This window comes from Sinocyclocheilus grahami, unplaced genomic scaffold, assembly GCF_001515645.1.
Source record: "Sinocyclocheilus grahami isolate Dianchi unplaced genomic scaffold, SAMN03320097.WGS_v1.1 scaffold36.1, whole genome shotgun sequence".
Taxonomy (NCBI): domain Eukaryota; kingdom Metazoa; phylum Chordata; class Actinopteri; order Cypriniformes; family Cyprinidae; genus Sinocyclocheilus; species Sinocyclocheilus grahami.
Genome location: NW_015505215.1, coordinates 1,287,956 through 1,298,975, shown reverse-complemented (window position 1 = coordinate 1,298,975; position 11,020 = coordinate 1,287,956). Strand labels below are relative to the sequence as shown.

Here is an 11,020-nt window from a genome sequence, read left to right as displayed (position 1 = left end):
GCACATCACAGAGGATCTCTCCTGGACTGACAACACCGCAGCACTGGCCAAGGAAGCACAGCAGCGTCTATACTTCCTCCGCAAACTGAGAAGAGCCAGAGCCCCGGCCTCCATCATGTGACCCTTCTACAGAGGCACCATCGAGAGCATCCTGACCAGCTGCATCACTGTGTGGTATGGCGCCTGCAACGCGTCCTGCCGCAAGACACTTCAACGCATAGTGAGAGCAGCTGAGAAGATCGTTGGTGCCTCTCTCCCCTCCCTTCAGGATTTTACCTTATTTGTATATTTGTATAGTTGTATTTTGTATTTTGTATAGTTGTATTTTGTATTTAATCTGTATTTATGTTATCTGTATGCACCCAAGGGTCTGAGAGTAACGCAATTTCAATTATCTGTGTGTATGTGCTGTACATGTGGAAGAATTGCCAATAAAGCAGACTTGACTTGACTTGACTTGAATTATTTGCCATGAGGTGCCATGTTGAACTTCCAGTGACCAGTATGAGAGAGTGAGAGCAATAACACCCAATTTAACACACCTGCTCCCCATTCACACCTGAGACCTTGTAACACTAATGAGTCACATGACACCGGGGAGAGAAAATGGCTAATTGGGCCCAATTTGGACGTTTTCACTTAGGGGTGTACTCACTTTTGTGGCCAGCAGTTTAGACATGAATGGTTGTATGTTGAGTTATTTTAAGAGGATAGCAAATGTACACTGTTATACAAGCTGTACACTCACTACTTTACATTGTAGCAAAGTGTAATTTCTTCAGTGTTGTCACATGAAAAGATATAATAAAATATTTACAAAAAAATGTGAGGGGTGTACTCACTTCTGTGATATACTGTATATATATTGATATATATTTTTTATTTTCTTTAGTGAAAATGACAAACTTCTCTTTGGTGACATATGCTAGACTTCTCCAATCATGCTGTCCACATAAGTCACTGCCCTACATTTTTTATTTTTTTTCACTTGGATGTGCATCACAGTACAAAATAAAATCTCTGACTACTTCTGTTACATTGCAGCTTTAATCATCAAATATCTTTTGAACGGCTGTGCTTGCTTCATATTGAACAGCAGTTTCATGTTCAGTGTGAACAGATAAATAGCTTCTGGCTGGTTAGGACATGGTGTCACATGCAGATTATTAATAATCTGATGATATCATGTATGTTGTGAATCTTAAATTTGCTTTCTGAACCTTTCAAAAGCAGAGGCAGGAAAGGGATCTTGGGAGACTTCATCTTCCTGAAGGCATCTCTGTAGGCTTTGTGGTTTAAAGAAGGGTCCTGCGGGTCATGAAAAAGCATTCATGTGTACATATTTGTGGGTTTGTTTTATTTTAAATTGAAACCATCTGGTTTGTCTCAAATCTCTTCTTCTATAACATCACCTGCTGTTTCCTCCCTGGAGGCCAGAGGCTCTGATATGATTACGGCTTCATATATTACGTCCTAATGAGCCATAAACAGCACAAAATTCTCTAGCAGGAGGTGAACTAGCAGGAGGCAACTTAAGATTGTGATGAGACAATCACTTACCGTCAAGCTCTCCAGCTCGGAGAACAACTTCCTGAACTTCCCAGGGACTTTCTGAAATGAGGACAGAAATAAAAAATTAAAAAAACAGAAGATTTGAAGCCATTGCACAGTTCCAGTTTCGCAGAGTTTGCAATAGACTCTAGTTTCTTGCTTCTAAAAACATAATTCGTCATAAAGATTGATGTTGAAAAACTGCAACACTACCACTTCCACATATATAGTAATGTATTTCTGTGCACTGGAGTTGGTGTCTTCCTACCTCCCACGTCTGAGTGAGTCGACTGACAGCAGGACTGTTCAGTCCCATAATAATGGCAAAGAATGAGTTCAGGTTCCTCTGTGCTTTACAGCTAAAAGAAAGGAAGACGACATGAGCGTGCTCATCATTTGAAATATTTGAGTAGAACGAAGTACAACCACAAATAATTTAACATTCTCAGATTTTTCAGTTTTCTGAAGAAACTTGCTTCCAAAATGTCAGAGTGTTCTGAGGGCGTTTTAGCATGCTGCTATGTGATTGCTAGGATGTTTTGAGTTGTCAAAAAGTTGATGATATTCTTGTGCTTGGATATGGGCTATGGTCGTTCATTATTCAGTCAGCGAGTGTGTGTTTGTGAGTGTACACTTACTGTGCTGCAATTTTGATGAATTTCTTGAAGAGCTGCACACGTTTGCAGAGGGTTGGGCACAGGAGCACTTCGGTCATCACCCACTGCTGAGTCTCATTGCAGCGCTGCAACAGCTGCTCCAGCGCCATCGTGTGACCGGCGCTCGCGTCTCGGCTCAGAGTAAAGTATACCAGCTCTTGCTGCAGAGAAAGGAAAAATGACATGGCTCTGAGGTTGTTGAACATTGCTAGCGGTTCTTTTTGGAAGTCGTATTAAATCAAGACTATTGAGTGTGTTTGATTACAAGCCAGCCATGTTCTTAAAATGATCATTGTCATGTTGAATTTCACGGGATAGTTCACCAAAAAATTTTAATTCTGTCATTGTTTACTCATTCCAATGTTGTTCCAAACCCGTACGACTTTCATTCATCTTTGAAACACACATGAATATATTTTTTATGAAATCTGAGAGATCTCTGTACCTCCATTGAAAGTCCCTCCATTGAAATTCCATTCAACCAAAACCTTGAAACTTCAAAAAGTTCATAAAGACCAAATTTGACACAATTTACTCACCTTCAGGCCATCTAAGATGTAGATTAGTTTGTTTCTTCATTGTAACAGCTTTGGAGAAATTTAGCATTACATCACTTGATTTGTTTCTTAAAAGTCACAAGATAGTAATTAATGGGCTGGAGTCATGTGGAATACTTGTGGATTATTGTAATGTTTTATTAGCTTTGTTATCGGGTTTAGCCTCTTGTTCTGACGGCACCCATTCACTGCAGATGATCCATTGGTGATCAAGTGATGTAATGCTAAATTTCTCCAAATCTGTCTTCTACATCTACATCTTGGATGGCCTGAGTGTAAATTGCTTTTACATTTTTGGGTAAAATATTTAATCCAAGAGACATAAACGCTTTATATGATGAACAAATTTAATTTGTTTTATTTTTCATTTACATGTAAACTGCACAACACACAGATGTAAGCACACAAATATAGTAAGCAGAAGCTCAACTGTACTTGCTTGAGCACCACGAAAACAAACCTCAAAGTTTTAAATGAATGGACTTTTGATGGAGGGACAGAAATGTCAGATTTTTTGAGGGACAGAAATGTCACCCATAACTACATAAAGCAACTAACTGTGTTTGAGTTCTTCAATGCCGTAGTCTTTTGCAACTACCTCATTGGTTGATTTTAAATGTAAACTTTAGTTTGCATGGATTTCATGGATACCCTTTCTAGGTCTCTAGTGCTGCACAGTCTGAAATGTGAAGACTTTACCTCATGCACGATACTAAAGAGACTCCAGTCACAGTTGGTGAGCGACACGGCTACATCCCACGTGTTCATGCTCAGCATCTTTACGGAGCGCTGCTGCCTGTTCTCAGTGAAGGGATTCTGGAAGAATAGAAGATAGACACCCTGATTATTATTATTATTAATCTGTTCGCTTTAGTGCAAGTTCATTGTTATTTGTAGGATTTAAAGGGGCCATATCATGAACAACAGGATTTGACTTGCTCTTTTATACAGTACTATGTATGCACATTCCTGGTTGACCCAGACCATTTATGAATACTAAGCTAAAGTGGGTCAATCACAAATTGTCACAGACATTACAACCATAAGCATATTAACATTTGACTACCCATATTTGCAAATCAACACCTATTGGATATCCTGCAACTTGATCCAGCATAAGAGAAGGTAACACTATTGGCATGCTTGACTAGTGTGGTTTGTTACCAAACACATTATTCACGAGTTCACACTTACTTATAATGAACCGAGTAAAGTTTATGCGTATTTGGCGTGCTGTCCAGGGAGAGGGCTCCGAGCTCGGTAATTACTCTCGAGCCCGGGGTCCTCCCCCTGGCCGGGGAGAGGGGTCCGAGTTCAGGATTAAGCCCGGACCCAGAATGCTCCCCCGAGTGTTCCTTCCCGTGCTGGGGTAGGAACGGGCTGAAGGTGAGGAGTCGGGGTGGTGGAGGGATGCTAAGGACGGGAGATAATGGAGGTAAGGCTGCTTTGATTATTTATAGAGGTTCTCTCTTGAGCTGATTGGATAGATGGTGTAATTACTGATGATGAACTGGCCGTGTTAATTATCTGTGCGCGCTCCTCCCGAAACTTGTTAATAAAACATCACTTTTTGTATATTGTTCAAGTTTATTTTTGTACTTGCAAATAGTTTGTTTTCGGCATAAAATCCTGGCAGGAACTTGGTGAAAGAAAAGTTTTGAATGCAGCGTCTTTACAGTTGTGTGTGGACTTGAACTAATGGTGCGGAAAGCCGGTTTCTTTTAAGAGCAGTTCAGAGAACTGCATTCTGACTCTCACCATGATCTCAGTCAGGTCTCTTCTGCAGACGTGCAGCCTCTCAGCGGCACTGAGTGAAGACGAGAACACACACTGATCTGACTGAAGCAGAACCTTCTCTGGAGAAAGAGAGAGAGAGGAATAACAATGGAGAGAAAGCGTCAATGTCAGGGAATATCAAAAGGGTAAACAGTGAGCTACAACAGAAATCAGGTAACAAAAAATGTATTTAGAAATAATTTACTTAGTCCCAAGAGCCAATTGGTCAATAGGAAAAAGTCAAACAATAAGCGAGTTCTTACAAAATACTTGGTCATGCCAAGAGTAAACAAACTGGTGCACCACTAAAAATTGGTTCATTATTTGTTGAAGTGGTTATTTTGAAAAATGAAATGTTGCCTCAAATGTGGATGCCCCTCTAGCTTTATTATTTTGACTTTATATTTTATAATTTGTAATCAATTTTACCATGTATTTTTACACAAAGTATGTTGCTTGACAATTTTAAATAACAAACATATATTATTTCATTAATCATATACACTGTGATCAGAAAAAAATAATCCTTAAAGGTGCAGTATGTAATTTTGACAGCTAGCGGTTGAAATGGATAATGCAGTCCAAATTCAAAATATTGGAGAAGGTTGCTTTTCCTGTCCCCGGTCCTCAGACTCCACACTCATGCGGGTTACCAGATTGGGAACACGTAACAGGAAAAAATGCAATACGCTGTGTTTTCCGCCAGTGTGTTGAAAAACTATTGGGTAAATTGGCAGTGGGTGGAATCGCACAGACCAAAACAAAAACAGACATTTTGACACAGAATGCACATTTCAAAGTAGAATAACTGGCTTTAGCATTGTTTTTCAGAGAAACGAGTATGTGAACTTAACATGTTTCCTAAAAATCTGCAAACATATGGTATTTTTTATGCTTTAGAACCTATATAGCACCTTTAAGACAGGCTTTTAGCTCTGTTGTACCCTAATGACTTGTTTAAAAGCATGATGGCACCCCTGCAGACAGGGATGTCTCATAAACAAACACAAAGCTGCAGTGATGTCAATCAATATGAAAATAGACAGCTGAATGAGCTTGTTCAGACCTCCAGGATACGTGACAGCCATCAACACCATGTCGTCTTCAGCACAGTCGAGCCTTTCAGCCACAGTGCTCAGCAGTTCCTGCACAGACACCTCGCTATGGGTCCTCACACTCATGTATGAGTCTATGGTCACGTACACACGACACAGCACTGAGGAGAAACACACACACACCCAGCGCTGCATGAATCAGCCACCAATTCTCATAAAAATGCCATAAAGCAAGATTCTCATGTGCTGTTATTCATAAACAACCTGCCGTGGGTCTCCAGCAGCTCTGCAGGCAGTCAGAACGCTATGAGAGTGTAGGAGAGGAATATGAGGAAATATTTTATGAGCTTACCTTCCTTCCTCTCCCTCTGAGCTCCTCTCACAGGGTGCCAGTTCTCCTTCAGACTCAGCTGGTGGAAGAGAGCTTTATTCTGGAAGATAGTAAATGTGTGGCATTGAGAATATTATTGTTTATTAGAGATACACACACTGACACACACACACACACACACACAACGGTGAAAGCCTGACACTGTACAACGCATCCACGCAGCACTTGAAGGATACTTCATCTCAGTCTTGAAAATGAGTAGTGTTATTGTTAAAGCTACAGTCCATAACTTTTTTTGGTTAAAAATTATCCAAAATCAATATTTGAGCAAGTACATAACCAGCCAGTCTTCAAAACTATCACCTTACTTTAGCCCAATTCACAACAACAGTTAGCTTATAATAATGTTTTCTAAATTGAGTGGTACTGGTAGGTTTTCGCGGGAAATTCGAGCATGGCACTATGTCACTTCTGTAAACATAAAAAAGTTGTCCAGGCTACTAGGTTGTCGCATGTGAGGATCCTGCAGATGGCGGATCGTTTATAGCCTTTTCTAACAGCAGCTGGAATAATTAAATGTCAAAAAATAATTTTGATGGCGGATTGTAAATCCAGAAAGGATTATATGAAACACACGTGAATGAAACTAAATTATATTCCAGTTTTAAATGTGCTTCTGATTACAGATAGCCTGGGATTACACAAGATTTGTATTCTAAAGAAAACCAGTTTGAAGGGAGCATAGTTTGCTTTTTGGGTTAAAAGAATTTCTTTAGTATGAAAATCGAATGGTACAACAATTAGAGATTAGACTGTACAGAAACTGAAATCTACACACACACACACTATACTCATAGTCACGCAATGCTGATGTTGTTACCATTAATAATCTAAGAATAAAGTATAACAACAATAATAATTTGCACGGTTTGATGTGATATTTAATCACCATTGGTAGCACGATATATTGTAATGCTTTTTTTCTCAGTTGGTCAGAACAAACATGGCAGACTTGTTACTTACTTGTTCAGATGATAATATACAGTGAAATATACAGTTATTTGGGTCATATATTCCAAGACGTAGGCTAGAATCTGTGATTACTAAGTATAGGATCCACACCGATGCGGTGACTGCCTGCCTGCCACACATACTCCATCCTCAAAACATTAGATTCATCTGCTGGTGCCGTGCCAGAGTTCAACACACACAAGGAAGATAATTCCGCAAGTAACTGCAATTCCAGGTTTTCAAACAGAGATGGCGACAAAGAGGCAAAACTTACGGACTGCAGCTTTAAGTAAAACTAAAACAATGAAACCTCATTAATGATTTATGAAAACATTAACTGAGATATTTAATTAATTTAAATACAGCTGAAATTAAATGAAAATATAAAAATTAGAACTTTTGAAACGAACATGTGAATTACTATACTATATAACTATGCGAATGACTATAATTACTGAAAAATAAAGTTAAATATAAATATTAAAAATAATAAATGACAAAAGCACACAATAAGTACAACTTGGACTGAAAATTGAAACTGAAAATATCAAAATAAAAGCTAATTTAAAATATTAATAAATACTAATAAAGACAGAATATAAATAATACTAAAATAACACTGAACAAGAGGAATATTTTTCATTCTAAAATATGAATTACTAGCAGCAGAAGATTCATAGGTAAATCAGCCACTTTAAATGCTTGAGCTTTTTAGCCAACTATATCGTTCTTCTGTGTTGTTATAATTATAGTTGTGGTGTGGAATTAAAACTTTATAGTTATTGTCCTTGGTGTGAACCGACCCATATTTCACATTTTTATAATATTTCTTAAGCCCATTTTGGAAAAGCTCTCTATCGCCACCTGTGGTTGAAACATGCAAGTTACTTTAGGATGGCGTTTGTTTTTTCTTTTGTTTTTCTTTGTCAAAGTCGAATGATGGAAGTGACAGAAGCCTGAAATGTCCTGTTTTTAAATTACAAAGTCTCAAGCGTGTGCAAGTGTCAATACAATGACTCTGAAGTGTCAATCTAGTGATTTCTGAACAAGTTTTCCCCGATATAGCCTCTTTAAGACACAAGGAGTTAATTCAAAGTACACTGAGAAAGTTTCATTGAGATTCTGTACAGGTAATACAACGGATGGTCTTAACTCTTACCTTCCTTTGCGGAGAGTATTCATCTACCGTGCTGAGAGATGAGAGGGGTAGGAAGACAGAAAGAAATAGAGAAGAATGAGCCAAAGGGATCACTTGAAATATAAATGTGCCATTATATCAATTCTGCAAGATGGCATCTCCCACCCAGGGCTCGACGCTTACTTTTCTTTTTAGGAGCACTTGTGCTCCTAACTTAAAAAATTTAGGAGCACGTTCAAAATTTTAGGAGCACCTTCTAATCAATAATCCAAAATGTTATCAAAAAGTAGCCTTCCCATTACGAGGTAATATTTGACTCCTCTAACTTTATTAAAAGTATGTCATCTTTTGTCAAATTCTTAAATTATATTTTAGAAGCTTAACAACAGAATAAGAAACAAGTTAAAAATCAAATGAAATCAGTATTAACAAAAATAATTTGTAGAGGTGGCACAGAAGAACACAAAAGTGTTGTTTGATGTACTTTCAGACATTTAATGAGGTTCAGAAGTGGAATGAGTGCAATTAAATCCATAAATCCATGATGATATTAATGTTTTAAATATAAAATTTTGAATATAGAAATATTAAATGATTTAAATAACTGAAAAGATACTTTAAAAATGAAACTAAAACTGCCAGCAGGTGGCGGCAAGTCACTGATTTTTATCACTGAATCATTCATTCAATTGATTCATTCGAACGGCTTATTCATTCAAGAGTGACTGTCTTTATGAATGGGTAATCATGAATCACTTACTCACTAGATTCGTTTAAAAAAACTGTTCGTTCATAAACGAAACACCGCTGTGTTTGAATGGAGATGCGCAGCGGCTGAGCTGTGACTTTGTTTTTAAACTATTTTCGAAATATTTCGAAATACAACGAAATAGAGCAAAATCAGACAATAGTGTTATAGTCAGACAATGTAAGTAACTTAAAATTAACTTCTTGTTTATTGAATTGTATTGTATTAAATCAGTTATCACATTTACAAACTCCCTTAAAAATCATTCAAAGCTGTCACTCATCATCTTAGTTCATCGCGAGCTCACATTTATAATCAACGAAGCTCTCTACACTGTGTGATGAATCTCTTATTTACACCCTGTCTACACTTTGCTTATGAAGGATTGGTGAGATATGTCTGTGATACATTACTCGACGCTGCAAAAACACGTAGAAAGCTTTGAAGCTTCCCTGAGCGCAATCACAAGTATGATGATGATCGGGTCAGTCGCACTGGTGCTCCTAAAGTAAATTTCATAGTCGCACGCAGTAGTTTTCAGTCGCAAATGCAACTGAAATGGTCGCACTGTCGAGCCCTGCTCCCACCCGCTGCGAGGAACGGTCGTAAAAAGCCTTTTCTCATTCAGATCAGGCCTGAATCATCAGCGCTAACATTAAAGTCTGACACAATGTGATTTACTGATTGCCTCATCTAAATGAAAGCGCACAACGTCCTCATCCATGCACACCTCATTCTGATTAAACAGCCTGATAAAAACGGGCAATCGGCGGGAGCTTTATAGTTTCCATATTCCCCATCTGATGCCTCTCTAATTAATCATTGGCCTTTCATGAAGCACCAGTAGGCGTGTGATGTATAGCCGAGAGGTCAACGCCAGGACTTCTGCTTACTAAACAGAAATTCTGGATAAGAGCTCATATGCTAAGCTCTTTGACCTGGTGGAATTCATTCATTCTGCTCAATCCGGATCAGACTGATCTGAATATTACAAAGCCCATTTCCAAATTCTGTGTTAATAAAGTTGATGATTTATGCACCAAAAAAGTGCAAAAACTGTAGTTACTGTATAAAGATGGCTGTCCAGGCTTCAGAAAGACATGACCAAAGAAGAAAAAAAAAACAAAAAAAAACTTTGTAGTGTATTGCAATGAATTAGAGTATAATAAAAAAAATTACAACAATAATTATTATATTAGATTATCGTGTGTGTGTATATATATATATATATATATATATATATATATATACAGTGGGTACGGAAAGTATTCAGACCCCCTTAAATTTTTCACTCTTTGTTATATTGCAGCCATTTGCTAAAATCATTGAATAGTATTACAATACAATCAATAACTAAACCTGGCAGCAATCAGCTCTAAAATAGACAAATATAAAATATCATATAAAATTAATTTATAAGCTATAATATATATATATTAGTATAATAAGATATATAATAAGACATAAGCTGACAGCCGGTGAGTAGCATACATTTTTATTGAAAAATGGCAGCTCTAAAATAAATTAACAAAAAAACGATTTTTTTAAAATTTCAATATATAATATAATTATAATATTAATTTTGGAATTATTGAAGCTGCATTAAATAAAAAAAAGTAAAAAAAATTTGAAAGGACACATGCATCTCAGTTTGAATAATTGTTTATACTGTGGCTTATTCCCTTGGGCAAAGTCAGAACTTGGTGCTAAATTCTGTCATTATCGCTGTCAAAGATTGTGTGTCCTTGCCTTCTGATGTAAAATGGTGTGCATTTTGTAGATCTTTCAACGTATCGGCTTTTTTCGGTTAATTTCTGTTGAGAGAAATTCAAAAGAAGCCAAAGTCTTCTAAATCCTTTTCAACAAATTAAAGCTCAGTTATCACCCACAGCAGAATCTCTGTCATCTGGGACTGACTGATGAGGGTTTCAACTGTCAACACACTGTAAGATGAGAATCACATACAACAGAGCTTCTGTGTAACATCATTTCACTCCGCTATCATCTCTCTGTTACTCTATTTCTCATCATGTCTCCCAGGGAACACACAAAGGGAGGAAGTCGAGGAAAACCATGTCAAGTTGGGCTGGAAAAAGGGTTGCATGGATAAAAACTCCTCCAGCATGATTTATTCAAAATGTAGATGGGAGTTTATAGAGCATCACTCTGTCTTTTTCTGGCTCTCAATTTGTTTTTA

The 11,020-nt window shown here is 37.5% G+C and overlaps 1 protein-coding gene across 1 annotated transcript in view; it reads right to left on the bottom strand.

The window, feature by feature from the left end:
- Nucleotides 1–11,020, bottom strand: part of LOC107581543 (rap guanine nucleotide exchange factor 5-like) — a 46,703-nt gene that overhangs the window by 4,263 nt on the left and 31,420 nt on the right. Inside the window, exons 5-13 of the mRNA XM_016267122.1 lie at nucleotides 8,097–8,127; nucleotides 5,948–6,026; nucleotides 5,607–5,756; nucleotides 4,523–4,620; nucleotides 3,464–3,580; nucleotides 2,190–2,368; nucleotides 1,820–1,910; nucleotides 1,561–1,611; nucleotides 1,221–1,308 (exon numbers count right to left, since the gene is read on the bottom strand). Coding sequence (XP_016122608.1) covers nucleotides 1,221–1,308; nucleotides 1,561–1,611; nucleotides 1,820–1,910; nucleotides 2,190–2,368; nucleotides 3,464–3,580; nucleotides 4,523–4,620; nucleotides 5,607–5,756; nucleotides 5,948–6,026; nucleotides 8,097–8,127 — 884 coding nt within the window. The remainder of the gene's footprint in view (nucleotides 1–1,220; nucleotides 1,309–1,560; nucleotides 1,612–1,819; nucleotides 1,911–2,189; nucleotides 2,369–3,463; nucleotides 3,581–4,522; nucleotides 4,621–5,606; nucleotides 5,757–5,947; nucleotides 6,027–8,096; nucleotides 8,128–11,020) is intronic.